Source organism: Lathyrus oleraceus, chromosome 3 (assembly GCF_024323335.1).
Source record: "Lathyrus oleraceus cultivar Zhongwan6 chromosome 3, CAAS_Psat_ZW6_1.0, whole genome shotgun sequence".
NCBI classification, from domain to species: Eukaryota; Viridiplantae; Streptophyta; class Magnoliopsida; order Fabales; family Fabaceae; genus Lathyrus; species Lathyrus oleraceus.
The window spans coordinates 306482530-306507775 of NC_066581.1; the positions used below are offsets into that span (position 1 = coordinate 306482530).

General features: G+C 36.1%; 1 protein-coding gene and 1 long non-coding RNA gene across 2 annotated transcripts; both read left to right on the forward strand.

Moving 5' to 3' along the window:
- Positions 1-6704: 6704 nt before the first annotated feature.
- Positions 6705-12780, forward strand: LOC127127292 (uncharacterized). Its single transcript, XR_007805303.1, has 2 exons — positions 6705-7126; positions 12541-12780. It is a non-coding gene; the product is annotated as an uncharacterized LOC127127292 (long non-coding RNA).
- Positions 12781-15380: 2600 nt separating this feature from the next.
- On the forward strand, positions 15381-16123 carry LOC127127293 (non-specific lipid-transfer protein 1). Its single transcript, XM_051056445.1, has 2 exons — positions 15381-15771; positions 15924-16123. The coding sequence occupies exons 1-2, from the start codon at positions 15422-15424 to the stop codon at positions 15943-15945; spliced, it is 372 nt and encodes a 123-aa protein (XP_050912402.1). The 5' UTR covers positions 15381-15421; the 3' UTR covers positions 15946-16123.
- Positions 16124-25246: the final 9123 nt, after the last annotated feature.

Sequence of the window (25246 nt, forward strand, 5' to 3'; positions counted from 1 at the left end):
GGATTCCGGTTAATCGAAGAAAGGGCAGATTCAATTACAAGAGTTGGGATATTGTGAGGAAGGGTTTTGGGAGGAGGGGAGAAATCACTTCTTTCTTCTTTTCTTCAATTCCTGATTCATACAAGGCTAGAGATCTTCATGAAGTTTTTTCCAGGTTCGGCGAGGTTGACGAAGTTGTCATTCCGATGAAGAAAGATATACGAGGGAAACGTTATGGTTTCATGAGGTTTTTTAATGTTGTTGATTCAAGAAGGCTGGCGTGCAAATTGGATAATATCTTTGTTGAGAGTGTCAAATTGCAGGTCAATATACCTAGGTTCTCCAGGAACTCGAAATCAATTGCTTCTAATCGTAACCAGAATCGAGATAGAAGGACTGGTTGGGAGGAGAAGTCGCGTGATGGGGGAGGTGAGCAGCGGAATGGATTTTCATCGCGATTTGCCGACTCTTTTGCTAAAGTGGTGACAGGAGGGAACGAGGAAGTGATAATGGTTGCGGTGGTGAGGAATAATGAAGTGGGTTCTAAGGAGTTGTTAGGAGGTACTGGGAAGGTGATAGGTTGTAAAGTGGTGACTGATGTTACTAAGGTTGTGAAGAAAATCGATGTTGTGAAGATGATTGATGCTGCTAAGGGAGTGATGAAATCTGATGCTGTGAAGGTTACTGTTAGTAGATCGGAAGATTTGGAATTCAATACTGATTTGGACAGGGATAATCCAAATATACTAAAGGCGTATGTTGGATCGGTCTGAATGCCGGGGATGGCGTTTTCGATGCAGAAAATTTTTCAGACTGAAGGCTATTTTGACTTTTCCATCAAATCGTTAGGGCCTAATTTGTGTATCTTTGAAGATGTGGAGGAGGGTGCGGTAGAGGTTTTTGTTGATGAAGGGCATAATTGGTGGAGCAAATGGTTTACGTCAATTGCTAGATGGAAACCGGGGCATGTGGATGAAGAACGATTGATGTGGGTTCGATGTATAGGTATTCCGTGTCACGCTTGGACGGAAGAATTTTTTGGTGTCTTTGCGGGTTTATTTGGTTTGTTTGTGCGGGCTGATTTCAATACAGCTTCGCGGAAGGTGTTGGATTCGGCGAGATTGTTGGTTCGAACTAGAAGCAGAATGTGGGTTAATGATATGTTTCAAGTGAAGATCAATGGCTTGATTTTTGACATTAGTGTGGTGGAAGAGGTGGGAAGGGATGTTAGTGAATCTGTTGATAATTTTACAATTAATTCTTCGAATGAGGAGTTGTCAGAGGATGATTATGATTCTGGTGCTGAGGGTTTAGATATTCATCATATGTTCGAGGAAGACGAATTGATTTTGCGAGAAAATTTTGAGCAACCATTCGGACACAGGCCTGCTGCTATTCGATCAGAGACTGCTGTGTTTTCTGGTGAAGTTCGATTGCAGAGTCGGACTGTGTCTCAGGATGGAGGAACATCGCTGGTTTCGATTGCGAAGAAGAGTGGATGTGATGGGAACTGTTCGAATGTTAGTGCTGGTTTACGGACAGGGACTGCTTCGAATTCTGTTGATGGTCGACGACATGCCCAAATGGTTTCACAGGTTGGAGGGAAGTCGCTGGATTCGGGGGCGAAGGAATGTAGTAGTTTTGGGAACTGTTCGAATGATAATGCGGATACGATTGTCAAAGAAACTGAGCAAAATGGTTCATTTTCTTCGGAGACAGCTGGTTCTTGTGTGCGGGTTTCTAAAGGGAGCAGTAGGCTGGTGGTTGGAGACAATGGTATTGTGGGTGATACGGCAGAAAGTGAGATTGGCGAGTCTGTATCGTTTTCGGTAGATGTGGTAGCAGGTGGGAGGTTTGCTTTGGGGAGCTGTGAAAAAGTGGTACAGTGTGTGGATTTATCACGGTCTGGTGGACATTTGATGGACAGTGAGGCGACACTGTCTGGGACGGTTATGGGATTGAAATTATTGGTTGGTGGGCAGAGTTTGGGGAATACGAAGGCTAGTAGGAGGGATAGTGCTTTTTCTGTGCTGAGAAGTGATTACAGAGGCAGTAATAGAGACGGATCAGAGACTATATCTGAGTTTCCTATTTCTAAATTAAAGTTGAATAGAATTAAATTTGCACACGGTAAGAATGAGGGGGATGGACAGTATCTCTCTTCTTTTGAATCGGTGGAGGGAAGTGATAGTGTGAAACAGGTAGATGATGATGAGTTTAATAGTGGAGTGGCGCGAAATATTTGGCATAGATCAAAATGTTTGGGGTTGACGGGAGGAGGGTCTGCAAGGTTACAAATTGAAGCTATTAAAATGAGGGAGTTAGCTGATAAATGTGTGGTTAATACGGTGGATGCAAAATCAAATCATTTTAAATGATTATTGCGTCGTATAATATTCGTGGGTGTGGATGCAAAGCTAAATTGCAATCTTTGAGAAAATTAGTTTGTGATTCTAAGGCAGATGTGTGTTTTATACAAGAAACCAAGATTCATGCTATTGATGTTATCCCATTGGATTCTTTCTGGAATGATTCTATAGCGGATTGGAGTTCTAAATGGGCAGTGGGTAGATCTGGAGGTATTTTAACATTGTGGAAGAAAAATTCTTTTGCTCTGGTGTCTAGTTTTATTGGGGAAGGGTTTCTTGGAATTCATGTGTTGTGGTCTGGTATAAATCTTTTTTTGGTTAATGTGTATTCTTCTTGTTTTATTGAGAAGAAGAGGGAATTTTGGGAGAGGCTTGTAGAGTTTAAATCAAAATTTCCAGAAGGGTTGTGGTGTGTTGGTGGTGATTTTAATACTGTCCGGGTTAAAGCGGAAAGGAAGGGTATATCGAATAATTTTAATCTTAAAGAGGCGGAGGACTTTGAGGATTTTATTAGTTCGATGGATCTTGTGGATGTTCCAATGATTAATAAGAGGTTTACTTGGTACAATTTGGATGGGAGTGCTTGTAGTAGGTTGGATAGATTTCTCATTTCTGAGAAATTATTTGACTTGTGGGGTGTGGGAGGGATTGTGGCGGGGGATAGGTCTATTTCAGACCATTGTCCTATTTGGTTAAATTGCAATATTGTTGATTGGGGCCCGAAACCTTCTAAGTTTTTTAAAGGGTGGTGTGAGCATGATGATTTCATTCCTTTGGTGAGTGATATTTGGAATAATACTATTAGGGGTGGGAAGGCGAGCTATATTTTGAAAGAAAAATTGTTGGCGGTGAAAGCAAAATTGAAGAGTTGGAATGAAGAAGTTTTCGGGATGCTTGACTTGAATGTGGAAAAAGCGGTGGGTGCTCTCAACTCGTTGGATTTGGTGGTAGCGGATTTAGCGGAGGAGGGCATTGTTGATTCTTTGAGGAGAAATAGAGAGGTGGCTACGAAAGAGGTGTGGAATACTATGCTTTTACGCGATAACTTTTTGCGTCAAAAAGCTAGGTGTAATTGGATTCGTCTTGGGGATACTAATTCCAAATTCTTTCATTCCGTTATGAAAGGGAGATTTAGGAGAAATAATATTGTTTCTTTGATTACTTCAAGAGGACGGTTGGAAGGTGTGGAGGATATTAAAAGTGAGATCTTTAATCATTTTAAAAGCCGTTTTACGGAACCGATGGAGGATATACCGACTTTGGATGGGCTTAATTTTAATGTTCTTAGTGTGGAAGATAGAGATTTATTGCAAGCTCCATTCCAAGTGGATGAAATTAAAGAGATTGTGTGGTTAAGTGATTGTGATAAGAGTCCGGGCCCGGACGGTTTTCCGCTTGGGTTTTTGAAAAAGTGTTGGAATTTTGTGAAGGATGACGTGGTTAATTTTGTTCAAGAGTTTTATGTGCGGGGTGTTCTTCCTCGATCCGCGACGACATCATTTCTTGCTCTTATTCCTAAAGTTGATTGTCGGATAAGCATTGATGAGTATCGTCCTATTTGTTTAGTGGGTTGCTTATATCGTTTAATATCAAAAATTCTTGCGGCTAGGTTGAGATTGGTGATTGGTAAACTTGTGTCGCCTTTTCAAACGGCTTTCATTGAAGGGAGAGAATTATTTGATGGGGTGGTGGTGCTTAATGAGATATTAGATTTTGCGAAAAGGAAGCGTAGGAAATGTATTGTGTTGAAGGTTGATTTTGAGAAAGCCTATGATTGTGTTTCATGGGGTTTTCTTAAATTTATGCTTAGAAAAATGGGTTTTGGTGAGTTATGGATAAAGTGGTTGGAAGGTACGGTTTTTTCTAGTTCGGTATCAATTTTAGTTAATGGTAGTCCAACTTTGGAATTTAAAACATCTAGAGGGTTGCGTCAAGGAGACCCTCTTTCTCCTTTTCTTTTTCTTTTGGTGGGAGAAGGTCTTGCGGGAATGATGAGGAAAGCGGTTTCGTTGGGATTGTTCAAAGGTTTTGTGGTTTCGGAGGATATTCATTTTGAGATGCTCCAATTTGCAGATGATACGGTTTTAGTGTGTGATGGATCTAAGGAAAACTTATGGTGTATTAAAACTTTATTGAGGGGTTTTGAATTGGTGTCGGGATTGTGTATTAATTTAAAGAAAAGCAAGTTGTATGGTGTGCATGTGGAGGATTTTATTTTGGAATCGGCGTCTTCTTTTTTGGCTTGTAATTTGGAAAAGATACCTTTTACTTTTCTCGGTATTCCAATTGGAGGTAATCATAGACGTAGACTTTTTTGGTCTATGATGATTGCAAAGATGAAGAAGAGATTGAGTGGTTGGCGAGGGAAACATCTATCTCTTGGAGGTAAGGTTACTTTACTCAATTCGGTGTTAAACAATTTGCTTATCTTTTTACTTTCTTTCTTTAAGGCTCCTAAGTGTGTTTTGGAGGATATTATCAAAATTCAAAGGAATTTCTTATGGGGGGATGGTGGTGGAAGTAGAAAAATGTGTTGGGTTAGTTGGGATAAAATTTGTCTTAGAACGGAGGAAGGAGGTTTAGGTGTTAAGAATGTGGAGTGGTTTAATTTGTCTTTGATGAGTAAATGGGGTTGGCGTTTTCTTAATGATAAGCAGGCGATATGGTTTAATTTACTTCAATTTAGATATGGTAGTGGATTGCAATCTCTTTGTGATGTGGTGTCGAAGTCGGCTCTTTCTAATTATTCTCTATGGTGGAGAGATATTCGGTTGGTTTGTGGAACTCCTTTTGGCGGTCATGATTGGTTTTGTGAGTCAATTTCTTGTAAATTGGGAAGAGGCAATTCTATTCTTGCTTGGAAGCATTGTTGGTTGGGAAATATTTCTCTTAAGCTTCTTTTTCCTCGTTTATTTGAGGTTTGTTCATTTCCTAATGCTCTTGTGATTAATTGTGGTTTATGGGAGAATGAGGGTTGGAGTTGGAAGGTGGGTGTTGATTCTACCTTATTAGTAGGTGAATTATTGGAGGACTGGAAGGAGTTAATAGAGATCTTAAAGGATGTAAAACCGTGTATGAATGAGGTTGATAAATTAATTTGGTGGAGAGATGTGGAGGGTTTTTCAGTTAGGAATGCATTTAAACGATTCTATTCATTGAAAGCGGTTAATCATATTGGTAGTGATTTTAGACTTTGTGAACTTAAAAGATTATGGAAAGCTATTATTCCGTGTAAAGTCAAGTTGTTTGGGTGGAGATGGATCTTGGGAGCCTTACCGACGAGAAAAGAACTTTGGCATAGAGGTGTGATTTTAGGTGTGGAGGGTTCTTTTTGTCCCTTATGTGAGTTAGAAGAGGAATTTGTTGGTCACCTTTTTCTTAAGTGTTGTAAAGTTAAAACCATTTGGAAGGAAGTGTTCTCGTGGTTTGAAGTGGATTTTGATGATCTATTGGAATTTTCGGATATTGATACTATTGTTACCGGAGAAGATGTGCTTTTATTTTTATCAAATTCTTTGGATGGAAGAGTGAAGTCGTCTTTTTTCGCTTTTATTTGGTCTTTGGTTTGTTGGAGCATTTGGAATGCTAGAAATAATTTGGTTTTTAAACATTCCATTTGGAATGTGGTAGAGATTTTATTGATTATTAAATCAATTTGGTGGGATTGGATTTCTATTTTGTCTAAGGGGAATATAGATATTAATAGAGAATTATGGTTTGCTAATCCTTCTAGTTTCATTGGATTGTAACTTTTTTCCCTTTGTATTGGGTTGCACCCCTTATGCGTATTAATACAAGTGCTTATAAAAAAAACCACTTAAACAAGCTTCACAAATCCAAATAATTGTCACAAACTTAAATAGACATGACATACAGAATTGCATCCACAAAGATAACAAAGATTAGTTCATTAATGGCATGTTAACCAAGTGATGACCAACTCTGCTAACATTTTTTTGCAGCAATAGCCCTATTCCTAACCTACCATAACCAGTACTTCATAGTAGGACTTTGAATCAAGCAAACTATGCGAACAACCATTAAACAAGTGATCAACCATCCTGCTACTGAACTAATGATCCAAACTAATTCACAATCATACCAAAACTAATTCAAAACCAGTTCAGTTATTCACAATCCCTTTCATTAAAACTAAACTAACACAACAAGTCAATTTTGTTTAACTGCAACTACGAATCGTGATTAACAGAGGGAAAAGCAAACAAACTAACATTAACCAATTTTCTAATTTAACTAACTGACTCAAACACTAACACTTCAAGCCAAAACTAACAGAAAAGTCTGAAACAATCACATAGTAAAGAACAATTCCTAACTAACAAAAACATCATTTCATAAAGCAGGAAGGTGAATTCACATTTCATTTGAATTTGAGTTTCAACCAACCTTTACATTTCTAACTAACAGTTCATTTCATTGTGAATTTCATTTGAATCTCTAACAAACTCTGCAACTCTATATAAACAATAACTCACTGCATTTTCAGCATCCATGAACATTCAATCTTCACTTTGCATCGCCATCATCATCAAAATCAACCCCTCAGAACCACTCTCACGCTCAGAACCTCACATAACCTCTCAATCCGCATGCAACGAATGCAACAACAACACACGCAATACAAAAAGCGGAGGGAGAAGAAACATAAGCAATTCAAAGAAGATTGAAACAGAAGTGAGAAGAAGTAGAGGTATACGCAGAGCAAGGCATAGATAATCGATACATGTTCGTGCCACGTAGCTTGAGCTCAAATTCCGGTAAATTTTCCTCTACCTTTTTATTATGATCCATGACTCATTGTGTTGTTCGCTTCAATTAGATTTCTTTCGATTCTGCGCTCGCACAATGATGAACCAAATTGGATGTTGATGTTGATTTCGGAGATTGAATGAACCTCAGAGCTTTGTTTTTCATCTTTTCTTCGTTCTGATTTCAAAGTGGAAAACGTGAGGTTTGAACGCGATGAAGTCTTGGCTGCATCGAGGTGGATTTTGAATGATGTTGGTTCCAGGTTTGATATTAGGAATAATTAGAGTTAATGGTTAATTAGGTTTTTAGAGCTAGATTTAGAATTTGAATATTAGGTTAATTAAGTGATAATTAGAAATTTAAGTCATAATTAGAATTGTATAATTAATAGATTTTAGAATATAATTAGGTTTTAAATCTTGATTAGGTTATGTTTATATTTGATTAGGATAATTAGATTTTAGACTGATTAGATTTTCACACAATTAGATATAATTAGGCTTAATTATTTTTTAATTAGATGTTGATTTTTAGAAACTATATTCCCTAATTGATCATTTTTGCATATTGACCATTTTGCCCCTAGCTAGAAGAATTCTGATTTTTAATACATGATCCTTTAGCTTAGGGTTTGCTTTGGGGAAACTGATTATTCAATAAGTGTTAGTACATAATCCAGTTAACTTTGTGAAAATATTCTAAAAACAAAGTACTTTATCTTTTTAGCATTTACCGTATTCATCACAAAGTAATCTCTAAGGAAATATTCTAAAAACAAGTCAAAACCGGAAAAAAAAATCATAGTACCTAATCCCCCTCCCCCCCTCTCTCTCTCTCTCTCAGGTGCACACTCAACTTACAAACTTCTCTGAATCCCACTGATTAGTGTTGACCAAAGGTCACTTTGGTCAACCAAATCCTTTGCATTGTGCTTAAATTCCCAAGTCAATTCAAGTGATCAAGAGACTCCTGATCACTTGATAGGGCAAGCTCATTGTGCTCAAACTGTATTGGATATGCTGAATCTCAGAAGCTTAAGACCTCAGGGTTCAAATCCAAGATCAAGACTTCAAAGTCAATATCAATCAAGCATGACTGACAAAGTGGATTACTTCTCAAGTACAACAAAAGTATCAACACTTGTAAATCATAATTCAGATTGTGTGGCATGGGCCTTAAGAAATAGAGAAGGAATAAGAGTGGAGAATTCCATTAACTCATTCTGAATATCTTTGGATAAGGGACAAATGACCCAGTTGCTCATCGTATTCACCTCTATTCATAGACTTTAGCGCAATTTAAATCAAATGATTGACAAGTCTTTTTCTATAACAAGTAGCATTGCATCACCGGGATCAACACCCAAGATCTCCTATCAGCAACTTGTCAATTTTGATTCAAGGTGTATGTCATGAGCCTTAAGTAACAAAGAATGATAACAGTGGAGAATTCTTATCCTTGTCTAGAATATCTTTGGGTACGGGACGAATGACCCAGTTGCTTAAGGTATTCGCCCTTGTTCATAGACTTTAGTGCAATTTGAATCATATAATTGACAAGTCTTCTTCAAGTAAGCATCAATCATTCAACACTTCAGCTGTGAATCATCATTGCACATTAGTCAGTGTTCAACAGTGAAACACCATTACTCTCCTCTTAGATATAGTACCAGACTTTCCTTCTTGATGTCCATACATCTTTTGGGATCATTACCTTAGGATCGCACACCCACTTCCTAATCAATTGCCTCATGCATTGCCTATACAGTTACAGATTTTGGCATCCTTTGTTCCTTGCCTATAAGGTACATACCTTGCCATTCTTGTCCTACAGAGTTACAGACTGTGGCAATCTCCCTTTTTCCCCATTGAGTTACGAACTCTGGAAACCTAGACTTTTTATATACAGTTACAAACTTTGACATTTCATTCTGCCTATAAAGTACAGACTTTGGCATCACTTCTCTTTGCCTATGGATTTACAGACTCTAGAAACCATTTGATTTTTCCCATAAGGTGCAAACCTTGGCTTCCTTGCCATACAGAGTTACAGACTGTAGCAAGTTCTATTTTGCCTATGGAGTACAGACTCTGGCAACCTTTGACATTTCCTACATCATTGGTTAATGCCACGCTCTTTATTTTTAAGCAAATTTTCTTTGCCCCTTGGCAATCCAATCAAGTATCCTTTCTTTGTTTTCGTGGTTCCACGAACTACAAAGCTTTGACTTTCTCATTGCATGATGATAATACGTAGGCACGAGGGTTTAAATCCTGTACGAGCATATTTATCATTATTTCTTCTTCTGCCTTAGAGCATCATCCAGTCCATCATATTCCATTCAATACCGACTATCTTCATTCACTTCATGTGATATACCTCTCTCTTTGAGCCAAACACACTATTTATTTGAGCTCCATCCAGTGTCTGCTTATGAACCGAGAGATGTTTGCCCTGATACCAAACACTTAATTCTCTTTGTTTTCGTCCATACCATATAGTGGTTAATGCTTAAGGCATACCATTGTTGTTGTGTTATCTTATCAAAGTCTTGACATCTCTCTTAAAGGTGTGAGAAATTTTAGTTGAATATTGGTTGTTAAAATGTGTAGTTTATAAATGTTACTTAGAAATGTGTGTCTAATTTAATATTGGTGTAGATTTATTGAAATGTTACTTAGAAATATTTTGATATTACAATGTGAGTTAGTAAAGTTTTCATTCAAAATGCATGATTAATTTGTCTAGTATTTTGATTTTATTTTCAGAAAGTACATAATTATTGATCATAGTTGGATGAAAGCTAATGTATTAAGTGAAAAGTATAAGAATGTAGTGGTTGCGTTTCTTGAATTCATTGAATGAAAAATTATTGACAATAAAGGATTGTTTTATTGTCCTTGTGATGTAATTTGTCAACATTATATGACATGTGTGTGGCCCGATGAAGTGAAAAAAGTCTAACTACGCCATATAGAGAACCCATGTGTATAATACTTTACATAGTGACTAGGAAAACTCTTTATATTATAGGTGCACTAATTTGACACGGTTGGTAGCGATGTTGAGTCTATTTAATTGGAAGGAAACAAAGTGGGTGGATGGATAAAAGTTTCGCTGAATTGCTTGAATTGTTTAAAGACATGCTTCCAAAAGGTAGCACGTTGTCAAACCATAATTATGATGCCAAAAAGATATTGTGTCCAATAGGTTTGGACTAAATCTAAATGCATGTATGTCATAATGATTGCATATTATATATGAAAGAGTAATAAAAACTGAATGAGTGCCTGAAGGATGGAGAGTCACGTTACAAGTTGAATGACAGTGGTGTTGATGATGATGGTGGTGTAAGAAGAAAATGGACTCCTTCCTAGGTGATGTGGTACCTACCAATTATTCCAAGGTTCAATTGATTGTTTGCTAATGTAAACAACTCAAATAACATTAGATGGGATGCGGGTGAAAGAAAATGTGATGGAAAAATTTGTCATATAGCTGATTCTTTATAATGAAAGAAAATTGATTCGTTGTTTTCTGAATTTTGGCCATGAGCCAAGAAACCATTGAACCAAGTGTAATAGCTACCATTAGTTTAAATATGCATAATCTCATTTTTATTTGTCCAGTTAAGAAACTCATTCGTGGAAGTTTTGTTTGAAGGACATCTACTAGATTTCTCATGGGAACCAATAACTGCATTGAAATCACATATCATGCACAAGGACAAGGATTGACCTATTGAAGCTTGTTAAGTTCATTTTGTAACACCCCGATAAAAATAAGATAATTATTTAATTTAAGTTAATATTATATTTATTAATTTAATTAAATAATTGGAATTATTGGATTATTATTATTATTATTGGAATAATAATTATTGGAAAATATATATAAGTTGGAAATAAGAAAAAGAGTCCCATTTTTGGTAAAGAAAGGGTTTCACTAAAAAGCAGAGAAGCGGCTGAAAAGAGGAAAAGGGCAAAGAGACAGAGCAAGAGGAAGAAGGTTGGAGAAGAGAAAAGCTTGAAGCTTAAAGATTCGCCGGATTAACTCAGGTAAGGGGGGTTTATCGTCGTTTAATGGGTATTATGGGTTAACATGTAATGGGTAGTGATAAGCCATTGATTTGACCCTAATTGGGATGTTGAATGCTGAAAAATTGTGATAGATAAGTTGTGTTAAAACTGAAATTGACTCTGTAATTGGATGAGTCTTGATTTCCCGGAAGTGTAGCTTTTTACGGAAGTGAAATCGGAGGTCCGGGGGTCCTCCAACGGCGGAAAATGCGGAGAGTTCTGCATTCTGCTTCGCGTTAGCGCAGGAACAGCTTTCTGTCTTGCGTTAACCGGTTAACCCAGGGTGTTAACCGGTTAACACTGTTAGGAATTATGAAGTATTGCTGTTTTGCTTGCGTTAACCGGTTAACCCAGGGCGTTAACCGGTTAACACTGTTGTGAGTTCTGAGAAATTGCTGTTCTGTCTGCGTTAACCGGTTAACCCAGGGCGTTAACCGGTTAACACTGTTGAGTTTTGCCAAAAAGCGTGTTCTGTGTTGCGTTAACCGGTTAACCCAGGGCGTTAACCGGTTAACACTGTTGAAAAGTGGAAAAATTGGTATTTAAATGTTGTGTACTTATTTGATGGTTGGCCTATATTGGCGTATGGGGTAATAGGGATCATGTCCCGTTGTTTTGAGCAGTATAAGTATTAGTAGAGTGTGCTAATACTGTGATTAATTATTTGACATGATATGATGTTTTGATACATGTGTTGATGATGTATGATGGTATGCATAATGCTGTGAATGTATATGTTACGTATGCAATTGTGAATGGACTGTTTATGGCTTAGAGTGTGAGCATATGTCCATTGTGGATTATTGTTGATGATTTTGCATTGCTAGGTGAATTAGCATGCATATTGTGGCCTTTATGGTGGTAGCTAATTCCCATGGTGAGGAATTAGTGAGTTAGTCATTATGGACTGTTGTTGATGTTTGCATGCTAGGTGAATTAGCGTGCATAGCATGGCCCTTGGGGTGGTAGCTAATTCCCATGGTGAGGAATTAGTGAGTGAGTCACTAGGTCTCAAATGAGTGGGACTAGTGGGCTTGGTAGCCGTATCTGGATTTGATCGGTGAGGTTGAACTATATGTTCACGAATAGTCGGTACCGCATGCATGGAGTCTCATTGCATAATGTATGTATGGCGTATGATATGAATGGATGTATTCCAGTATTATACGTGTGATGTGTGTTGTGTGTTGTGTTGATGTTGAGTATGATTGAGTTGATATTGCCGTTGCTGAATGTGTAATCTGATTAGGGTGATGAAATGTGTTAAATTACTTAACATTGCATGATATTTTATAATGCTTATTATATCGATTGAGGAACTCACCCTTACAACTATTTTTCAGGTAACGAGCAGTGATTGAGTAGGAGCTAGTGCTTGGAGTCTAGTGTAGTTCCTTAGTGGGTCATGCTCTGGTAGATGTAACATCGGGATGGGATGTTTTAAATGTTTTATTGTTGGTTGTGAACCATTTTACATGTAATGTGTTACATGTTTTGCATGATTGATTAAATCTCTATCCGCTGCGTATTGTGCAAATGTTTTATTTGATAAATAAATGAGCATGACAAGCTACTTTGATGAATGGTGTGGAGTTGTTTGTGTGACACCCTTAACTGCATAATTACTCTGATTGACATATTGTTATTTTAATTAAATATTTGGGGTATTTTAGAAAGGTGTTACACATTTCATAAATATATTTGAATCACGTGCGAGTTACTTGCATATACAGTTGCAATGAATAATTTAGTTTGATCCATTTCTCTAGGAAGAAGTTACATGTTGTTCAGATAAACTCAACATAATGGGATTCATATATATTGCAAAAAAATCATATAACTTTGAACCATTATTCTGTCTAAAATTTAATGCAAATATCTTAAGTGTGATTTGTTTAAGGCACTCAGTAGGAAAATAAGCATAATGAATCATTGGTTCAATAATCAAAAGCAAGTCGAGCTTTTTTTGATCATAGAGATTTTTAATAGGCAACCTAGTATCAAAGTTTCCTACAACTCTAGAACTCCAATAAATGAATTTTATTGAGTGGTGTTGTGTTTACCCGACATGGCTCGTGTGTTAATTTCCCTTCTAGGATGAATGAATTTAGGCCTTCCTCTACCCTTTTATTGACCAAAGTAACTTCTTCTTAATATGGTTCAGGAAGATTGCCTTAATCATCCCAAGGTTATTATTCTTCTCCAAATGCAAACCATCAAATGGATTTTTCACCAAATTCTTACCACTATTCTCCATAATAATAAAATCATGATCAAGTTGTTCTCTTCTATCATCTGCAATCTCTTTATCAATCACCGAATTCTCTTTCAAATCATTAGCAGACTCTACTACTATTTCTTCTTCATTTAGAGAGGTTGTTTATGATATATACTTCTTATTAGCATTAACATCATTCACCGGATGAATATCCACAACAAAGTCATCACTATATCACTCTCAAGAGTATGATTTTTTGTCTTATTCAAATCTATAAAGTCATCATTCACTATGACATTTACAAATTCATCATTTTCTATATCTTTCACGCTGTCATCAATTGGTATAGCTTGTTTGGACTTTTTAGGCGTGTATTCTTACCTTTCAACTTCCAACATTTATCAATACTATGAACAACATACACACACACACACACACACGCAAACACACGCGCACACACATACACTCACGCGCACACACACACAAACACACACAATGATCACAAAAAATAGGTAAATTCATGTATTCGAATTCAACAAAGAACACATAACACTCTTATTCCACCAAAATATGATCATGATGAATATACGGGTCTGTCTGGACACGCGCAAAATGCTCCAAAGTTCTTTTTTGTGTAAGCTCATCAACTGATAAATGAATTCCAATAACATAAACAATTGCAAATAAAGTAGTTAGTTCCTAGTACTCTAATGGAAACCGTGCATCCTCATCCACACTTGAGCATGTGTAATATTCAAATTTTCAAGTTTAAAATCTAGTGTCCACGCAGACAAGCGCAATCGCGAGGGCTTAATATTTCATGTCTCTACACTCCAAATTTTATTGATATCCTCTCTTGAGTAGAATGAAAATTCAAAATATCCACGTCTCAAGTGAGTTAAATCGCAATTATTAATTGTACTTCATAACTTCATGAATTTGTCACGTAAATTTGATGCCTTCAATGCTACGTTACCTTTACTAGTAATCAATCTCCCATGTAAATTATTCAAGCAACGTTTGAGTCATGCTTCTCTTCAGATATCTTGATAGAAAGGCGGTTGGTTACCTTTGAGGCAAGACTTATCAAAATTGGAAACAAGCATATCACATGCATTTTGAAGAGCTTATGCAAAGGATTTCTTTTATGCTTGGGATTGGGATGGAGACATAAGAGTCGTTTGAGGAGTAAGAGTCGACCATGGAAGGTCTTCATGTCAATGACCTGCCCTGGAGGATCCCATATCGATTAGCTTTTCTTTCAAACCCTAACAAAGCATCCCAAAAAAACCCTGGTGTTGTACGGACATGGTATCTCTTCCTGTAGACCTTATTTTGATGATCCAAACTGTGAAAGTGTAGAATTTGTATTTTACAAACCTTATGTCCAAAAATTAGTTTGATCCGACGATTAACGAATTCATAATCACTAATTTTCTAAATCTGATTAGAAAAAAACACTTATCCCTAACCGTAACCTTCCCGTTATTTCTTCTCTCTTTCTCATTGTTCACATTATTCTTTGATCAATTTTTACATAAATATACGATTGTTGAAAATTGAAAAAAAAAGTTAGTTTTTTAAAGTAAAAAAAAAAGTATTCAATTTCCAATATAAATATTCCTATTAAAAAACAATTTATTTTGTCTCATTATAAGTTAAAATAAAAAATAATATTAAATTAGTCTTTTTTATATAAACATTTCTATTAAAAAATGATTTATTATGTCTTATTATAAGTGTCATATTTGTGTCATATGCAAACTTTTTTTAGTGAAAACAATTAATTGTGTTGACTTTATTAATAAAATAAATCTTATTTAATTAAAAAAATATTATTAATTATAATTTAAAACTAATTATGTGAATTGAGATAAAGTGAATTAATATATACTAAACAAAAATATTAATATTTTATTAATACTACTATATATTTTTTCCCTATAAATACCCTTACAACCATACACCATAGCATTCATCACTTCTACACTCATTCACTCAAACATATGGCTAGCTCAATGCTTATCAAGGTTACTTGCTTGGCTATGATATGCTTGGTTTTTGGTATTCCCTTAGCCAATGCTGGGCAATCATGTGGTCAAATAAAAGGTTCCTTAGTACCATGCCTTAGGTACCTTAGGCACCCAGGACCAACTGTCCCTGAACTATGTTGTAATGGTGTTAGGACTGTTAATGACCAAGCCAAATCTCTTCCTGAACGTAAAGATGCCTGTGAATGCATCAAATCAACATTAATCGCCATACCTGGACTCGATCCTGATGCTGTTCAGGGTCTTCCTAACAAATGTGGAGTCAATTTGCCTTTCCCAATTGGTGCTAACATGGATTGTAGCAAGTATATCTCTATAAATCAACACTCTTTTTAATTTTACAAATGAGAGCAAAAATATTTAAAGCCTTTCTTATTTTTGTTTCTAAATGGTATACTTTTCATACATCAAAGATTTGTAAAGAAACCTAATGTTTACTTCACTTTACTCATTGCAGGTTAGGGGGCGTGGCACACTGAGTTTATAGGGCTTGAAGTTTATGAATAAAGAATAAACTTGGTTTGGTAATAACCAAGACAGAATAAAGAGGTTATTTTAATTTCTCTGGTTGTAACTCAATTCCCATTAGGGATCACTGTATTATGAGTTTTGATAATTATTTATTTATAATTTTAAAAAAACTTCAATTTTTTTTTACATCATATCACTTTATAAGCCACGTAACAGCTATATTATCACAATTCTTAGTTGGCAGCTCTTTTCTCCCTTCCTATATTTTAGAGTGTTTTTTCTTTATTTAAAAAGTATGTCCATTTATTCAAATTGATATAATTCATTGAATAATATAAATGTAAATCGGTATAAACTCAAAATATGAATAAGTGAACAAATACACAACATCCACATTAATAATATTAAACAGAAAAATATTTTCAAATGTGACAAAGCCTATAAATATAACGAAATGTGACAAAGCCTATAAATATAACGAAGTTGAAATGTTCGGAATATCCATATCTTCGAGTGTGCAACATTGACGACGTCAAAATTATTGATTGAATATGCATTGAATCGAAACTAATCTGTCAATCTGAATCGAACAAACATTGCATCAAGACAAAAAAATAAAATAACATTGTAATAAGACGACAACCAACAAGGTCGCACGAAAAAAAATTAAAAATATACATAAAATCACTTATTTAAATGAAAAAAAGAAAAAAATATTTAGAGGAGATGGTTTTAGATCCTAAAATCATCCCTCTTTAACATGTTATATGCATAGAAATAAGGAAAAGTTTTGTCAATTACCCACTCATCAAATTATTTTAATATCATGCAAGAAAACTGATTTCTTTTATCTTTCTTGTTTGTAAATTCCCCAAAACAACAACAAGACAAAGACAATAAATACAATCTCAATATTAGAAATTTTAGTTTATTTTTCTTTGCTCATTAAATTTAAAATTAGTAATTCATTGTTATTTTTTAGTTTTTTCTTCTTCAATAAATTGATTGAAAATGAGCATAAACTGTGCTCAAACAAATTACAAAGTTACCGTAATTTGAGATATTTTATAAGATTTCTCTATTAATTGTAAAAATACAATACTAATCTACTCTTTAAACCTAAAACAATCCAATTTTAGGGAATTAGTTTAATATGATAACTACTATCTTCTACATTCCTAATGATATTATTGAAAATAACGTTATTTCTACATAACCACAAACAACAATAAGTTGTCAACTAAATCGCCATCTTTTTGCTCCGGACTGCTTTACCTCTCATAAGAGAGTAGAATTGCTCTGCATGACTCAATTGAGGTTTCATCTATATGCTCCAATTTCAACCACTCTCCTATGGAATCCCATACCTTTGAAGAAAAAGGATAAGAAATTAAAAGATGAAAAAGATTTGTCTGTAATGCAAAGCACGAGACACACATAAGATCTATGAAAGAATGAAATATCCCCTCTTGTCTAATTCAGTTTTGGATGGAAGTCTTTTAATAAACAAACGTCATCCAAATATTTGAATTTTCGAAGGAACTTTGGTCTTCCACAACCTCTTTAGATGCAATGAAGTTTCATCACCATCCTTGTTAATAAGCTGAAGATTTAACATATCCATATAACATAATTTAATAGAAAACAACACCGATAAATCACCTGACTAGACAAAACTATCCTCCACTCCTCTCACCGGACTAAAGGAGGATAATTCCTGACGAAAACTCAAAAGTTGGGACATGTATTGTTGACTTGCAAAGGAAAATAGAGACCAGTCCTAATTCCAAATATTGTTAACCCAATAACCCACTAACCCACTTCACTGACCTATGCGAACGATAAAGATGAATACGAGAACACTTTCGAAAATCTGAGATACAAAGGAAGCTCCCACACCACTTATTCCATAAAAATAGCATTTTATTACCTCTCCCCAACTTACAATGAATGTTATTATCAAACCAATCCACACAGCTGATTTGATTTCAAGGTCAGTGAACGAGATCTCCAACACTCTACTTTCTTCTTGAGAAAGATCCTTAAAAGAGACTTCTTCTAGAGTAGGTTTGTCTGATTCTAGTTCTGAAAAATCCTTCTTAAAAAGAACCAATAAACTTCCTTCTTTTCCTAGATTTAATCACAGCGTGAAAGAACTTACTATTGCGATCACCGTCCCTAAGCCACTTCAATCTTGACTTCTGAATGAGAAAATTATCTTTCATTGATAGCTTCTTCCAAAAATCTGAAGAAACGAGCTTCCTATTAGCTACAAGACCATCTACCTTGCCCGGAAAACACTCTACGATGGAAGCTTATACTCTATTGATCTCCTCTACACACTCCTTTACCTCCAAATCCAATCTCCCAAAAACCTATGCATTCCACTTCTTGATACAAACCTTCAACAACTTCAGTTTTTCTTTGAGCACATAATCACTTCTACTTGTCACCAAAAGATCTTTCCAGCATTTCTTAACAAAAACCACAAACTCCTTATTATCAAACCAACAATCAAGGACCCTAAAAGTTTTAGGACACTAATTTAAAGAATTGACCTTGATCCAAATAGGGCAATGATCCAATAAGTCTCTCTTCCCTAACACTTGATTCACCATTCCCCGCCTATCCACGAGAGCGTGTGATAAAAGAAATTTATTAATTCTGCTCATAGATCTCCCATCCCCACTAAACCACGTAAACTTGTTAACCAGACTAGGCACATCCACAAGATAGTTACTCCCTAAGAAATCCATAAATTCCTTTATTTCTCCCTGTCTATTGAAGTTGGAGCTCCCTTTTCTTTCCAACAATTTCACAATAGCATTGAAATCACCCCCCATGATCCAATCTCCATCCATATATTTATTGATGAGAACCAAAATTTTCTTCCACAAAACTCTTTTCAGAGAGATGTTGCAAGGAGAATATACATTGAGAATATAATAAAGCTGACCCTTCCAACCTAACTTGACTCCAAGATACCTTACTCCTGAGAAAGAGAAAATAGGAAAAATCTCACAAGATTTCCAAAGAGAGAGCATTCCAACAAATTTCCCATACGTATAAGAGCATGACCACAAGATCTGCTCCTGACTCCAAACCAAACTGACAAACTTATCATCGACAGTGTTGCACTTCATTTCTTGTAGTAAAATAAAATTAGCATTACCTAACTTAATCAAATTATTAATTCTCCTTCTCTTAACAAGGCTCCCACTTCCTCTAATGTTGATCAAAATAATATTCATGATTTCCAAGATTTAGGTGCCTTCGATATCTCTCTTCTCTCCTTGTCGTTTCTTTCCATTTCAGCTATCTTCTTGTTATAATCTTTCGCTTTGTCTTTGGCCACCACCCCTAGCTTAGAAATTTTCTTCCACACCTTATCCCTAACATTAGAATCCATATTATCCCAAAACCTGACATTTCCTTGCCTAACATTTGAGTCTTTGATTGAATCAAAACAAAAAATAGATCCCCCAGAGTACCTGTCTTCCATCTCAAAACACAGAACCAAACTGACTATTGTTGGGGCCACATATTTCTTGGCAATCTCTTTGGGTTCCTTAATGGCGTAAAGAATGAGGGCTTTGCTAAGGAAATGGGGGAAACGGAATTAGGGAAACTAGAAGGGGAGATAAGGTATATATATGGGCCAACCGGAAAAGTCAAAGGAGTGAGAGAACGAGGAAAATCTAAGCCACCGGTACTGTTGAATTGGGTCACATCTTGGGCCCTAACAATAGTCCCCTCTTGAGAAAAGGAATCCTTCTCTAGCAAAATAACACAAACAATGTATTGGTCAATTGAACTTTGTTTGGCCAAATTAATGGCCCCAGAGATAGGACCAGAACCAAGAAGCCCCTCAGACTTATTGAGTTAATCCTCTGTCTCCTAATTCTTGAAAAAAGAGTCAACCGGGTAATTAGGTTCAAAGATGTTCTTAACTTTCTGATACCTATCACCTAGGAACTTCCCATCTTGCATGTTCTTTATGGCTTCATAAAATGGAAAAAAAGACACTTTCTTGTTCAACTTCTTTTTTACACTCTTTTTGCTGATACGATACTTTTTCTTTTTATGACATTCAGGCTCAAATTTCGGAGAAAGAACTGGTGAAAGATTACCACCTGAAGGAGACTAGCGACTGGACACGTTTCCTCCTATAAACAATTAACCCCATCCCTCCAACTAGACATTGCATCAGAACTAGATACATTTACCTTCTCAACATGCTCCATAGCTTTCATGGACATCCTCATCGGAGCAAGATGGTCTTCAGTGATTTTAATCCTGAAGATTTCCCCGACAATCTCTATACTAAAAAATTCATTAATAACCATAAGACATCTAATATTAACCATAAATCTAGCAACATCCAAACACTTAGCTTTCATCGTCTTGTCATTAGAACAAACATAGGAACCAAAGGCACCATTCAATAAGACAAAGAAAGGAGTTTTCCAAGCATGACAAGGAACCCCAAACGCCCTAACCCAAAGTAGCCTCTCGTTATCAACATCTACCTCTCATCATTCTCTGATATTAGAGAACCACTTACTTCACCAATATTTAGCTTCTCTAATCAACACATTAATTTCACCTTCTTCAAATTCTTCCAACAAACACATTTTGGCACCCATTGGAGTAATTTTAATGGAAAAATAACCCTCTACCTCGTGTTGGTGTAAGTCCTAGAGGCCAACACTTTTGGTACTTGTATCAAATTATTTATTAATAATAAAAGGTTTTTTCTTTATTATGTTTGTCCAATAAAGTCTCTAGAATAGATAGTCCGTTTAATGTATCAAGTGTGACTTAATCATGAGATCACATTAAACATAAGGACACTATTCTTAAAGTATCCATAGTCGAGCTTTATTGTGAAGTGGGATAACATTAAAGCATTAAGACTATTATGTATATAGACTAATGATCACATCTCATGGATCATGGATAAGGAGTTATCAAGTCTTAAACATAGGTATGAATATTAAGAGTAATATTTATACTGGATTGACCCGATATGAGAATACTATATAGAATGTTATGCAAAGTGTCATAAGTTATTCTCATGGTGATAATGGTGTATACCACCCTTCGACCTGAAACCACTATGGACCCTAGATGTAGAGTCGAGTGCCTTATTGATGATCAAACATTGTCCGTAACTGGATGACCATTAAGACAGTTGATGGGTACTCCACGAAGCATGCTGAGGGACATGAGTGACCTAGATGGAATTTGCCCATCCTGCGTAACAGGATAAATGTATATGGGCCCAATATTGAACTGGACAAGGATGACACGGTCTATGCCTTGTGTTCAATATAGACATAAGGGCAAAATGGTAATTGTACACATAAGTATTATCACAAAAGGATTTGTAAGATCACATGACATTTTCGTGTCTTGGGTAGCAGTGATGTGTTGCTAGATATCGCTCACTGTTTATTATGTTAAATACATGATTTAATATAATTACCAATGCTGCGAAAACCTACAGGGTCACACACAAAAGGACAGATTGATGAGAGATAGAGTAACTAAGGAATACCGTAGTGTACGGTGCACTTAAGTGAATTGTAGAACATCGTAAGGTATGGTGTACTTAAGTAGAATACGAAATATGGTAAGGTACCATGCGCTTAAGTGATTTTGGCATATTATAGGATATGGGCCACATACACTTGAGTGGGCTTTTTAGCTTGCAACCCACACAAGTGGTTCTATAAATAGAACCCTTATGTAGAAGCATTTGTGCAATTGCAATTTCAGTTTCTCTCTCTCTCTCTCACACACACACACACACTCACTCAAAGCCTTCATTCATAGCAGCTAGCGCTGAGATTGAAGGATTCCATTCGCGTGGATTGAGTAGAGGCATTGTCATCGTTCAACGTTCGTGATCGCTCCGTAGATCTGCATCAAAGGTTACAATCGCCACAAGAGGTAACGATTCTATCACTGATCATGCTCATTTGTAAGGATCACTAAAGGAGAAATTTTAAATTCCGCTGCGTTTTGGATCGCTCTTCTCCTTCAGTGGTATCAGAGCCACTTACGAAACCATGCATCTGATAGCTGTTTATTTTCTGTATTTTCTGTATTAATACGATTAAAAGACAGAATGAATCAAAGAATAAACGAGTAATTAAATTTGGCATCATGTGTGTACGATTTGGATGATTTATGTTGACTATGCTTCGGAATCCGACATTAGTATAGTGAAGCAGCGATACATCGATCGTACATAGGTTATGCAATTGAGATCGATCAAGTTATATATATGATATAAGTAATCTTGATGCAAAATACGGTATATATTATATACTGTTTCTATTTCGTTCATTCAAACACTTAATGGTTGTTTTCCTTTGGGCGATCAATGGTCGTTTGCTTCTTGATCCGACATTAGTATGGTGAAGCAATGACGTGTTGATCAATCATACTGAATCAACAATCGAGGTGTGTTTAACGGTCTGAAATTGGTGCATTAGGGTTAATGACGACACAAAGGTTGTGTTGTCAAAGAGTTATGCGATTAGGGTTGTGATTGCGCAAGAGTTGTGCTTTAAAGTATCAAGTGTTGATGCGAAAAAGGACGTCGATTTCAAATGAGTTGTTCATTAAAAATTTCGGCCAGGGGCGCTGCCCCTTCAACCCCGCAAAGGGGCGCTGCCCCCTTGACCCCCGTCCTGCTAACCGGGCAGCGGACCCCCGGCTAACTCTGCGTAATGTGATTGGTCGCCAAAATTTAATTTGGTTTTTATTAATTAAAAGAATTAAATTTAATAATAATGATGCGTTTATTATTATTGTCTTGTGGTGATCGGTTATGGCCTTAGTTTTCCTTTATTTTGTTTTGGGTTTTTAAAATACGACCTGCGCGTCGTGCCTCTCTTTTAATCTCTTAATGTAACTCCTTTTCTCATCTCACTCCCTCGTATGTAAAACGAGTTTATTTTATGTAATGTAATGTTATGAAGAAAGACAAGAATTCAATATCAAAGGAGGACAACCTTGAAGATCTTGCTTGGAGAAGCTTAGATCGTTATTAGGTTAACTTAGGTTCTCTCATTGGCTTGGGAGAACAATTGCGCTAGGGGCCATAACTGTTTCATTATGTATGTTGATGCATATGAATGTATGTTGATGCATGTGAGAGACGATTTACATGATAAATAACAAGTTAGATCAGAATAATTGCAAATTCCCTCAAATTAAATATTAAGTTTATGCTTTCCAAGTTTTAGCACTCATCAAGACTAGTATCGAATAATGTAAGTTTCACCTACGCGAGGTGCATATTCTATATTAGTAAGGTGCGATGGGATAATTGTAATATCCAATTGCTAAAATAATGGGTCAAACTTAACTAAACAAATTATAATAAGATTATATATGTTTAGAAGCAAGAGTTGGAAATGATCCATGTGATGGATTGGAATAAAGAGTTATTCACCCAACTAAAATATTTGAGAGTTGTATTAGATACAATTGGAAGGAGTTCCTACCTAAATAACCTAGTTTTATGTAATCCACCTACACGGACTTAAAACAAAGTGAAATATGGATCTCGACCCACTAGAAAATCTTCCAACGGGATTTTCCGAATCAAATGGTGAGGGTCATTTATTTTAAGTAAAATAGTGGGCGCATATTTAATTAGAGGCCTAATTAAATATGTTATTGATACTTATATTTTCATTATTTTCATGTAGATTACCATGACAACAAACACCTCTAACAACATTTTGCGATCAATCCTTGACAAGGAAAAATCGTCTGGGACAAATTTTCTGGATTGGCACCGAAATCTGAGGATTGTCCTCAAACATGATAGAAAGTTGTATGTCTTGGAGAAACCTGTTCCTGAAGAGGAACCTCCTAGATCTGCACCTAAGGCAGAAAGAGATGCTTATAAGAAGCATGTCGATGATGCCAATGAAATTGCTTGTCTCATGCTAGCTACCATGAACTCAAAGTTGCAAAAGCAACATAAGAACATGGCAGCGTTCGATATGATCGAACACCTGAAGATGCTCTATCAAGAGAAAGCAAGGCATGAAAGGTTTGAAGTTTCAAAAGCCCTTTTTCAAGGAAAGTTAGCTGAGGGAGCCCCTGTAGGTCCCCATGTGCTCAAGATGATTGGGTATGTGGAAAACCTTGAGAGGTTGGGTTTTCCCCTCGGAAAGGAACTTGCGACTAATTTGATCTTGCAATCATTGCCAGATAGATTCAGTCAATTTGTCCTAAATTTCAATATGAATGATATGGACAAATCTCTTCCTGAACTGCTCGCCATGTTAAGAACTGCTGAGCAGAATCTGAAGTCAAAAGGGAAGTCCATTCTGATGATCGGAAATGGAAAGAGACAGAACAAAAGACCCATCAAGCAGGGTGATAAAGAGAAAGGCAAGGAAGTTGCCAAACCCAAACCCACTGTTGCTGCTTTGAAGCCTAGTGGAGGCATAACAAAGGAAGGCACCTGCTTCCATTGCGGTAAGACCGGACACTGGAAGAGAAATTGCCCAAAGTACCTAGAAGATAAGAAGAATGGAGTAGAGACTTCAAATTCAAGTATTTTTGTTATTGAAATTAATTTAGCTACTTCTGCATCATGGGTATTAGATACTGGATGCGGTTCTCACATTTGTACCAATGTGCAGTGGCTAAAAAGGAGTAGAGATTTGGAAAAAGGTGAAGTTGAACTACGAGTTGGCAATGGAGCAAAGGTTGTTGCTTTAGCCGTAGGAACTTATGTATTGACTTTACCTAGTGGTTTAATAATTCAGTTAGAGAACTGTTATTATGTACCTGTAATTAGCAGGAATATTATTTCCGTTTCTTGTTTGGACAAGTTTGGTTTTTCATTTATAATAAAGAACAATTGTTGCTCAATTTATTTGAATGATATATTCTATGCTACTGCACAAATGAATAATGGACTATATGTCCTTGATCTTGAAATGCCTATCTATAACATTAATACTAAAAGGATGAAACCTAATGAGTTAAATCCAACTTACCTTTGGCATTGTCGATTAGACCACATAAATGAGAAATGCATTTCCAAACTCCATAAAGATGGACTCTTGGACTCTTTTGATTATGAATCATATGAGACATGCAGATCTTGTTTAATTGGAAAGATGATAAAGTCTCCATTCACAGGAAAAGGTGAAAGAGCTAATGATATTTTGGCCCTCATACATACTGATGTATGTGGACCACTGAACATACCAGCTAGAGGAGGTTTTCAGTATTTCATCACATTTACTGATGATTTCAGTAGATATGGTT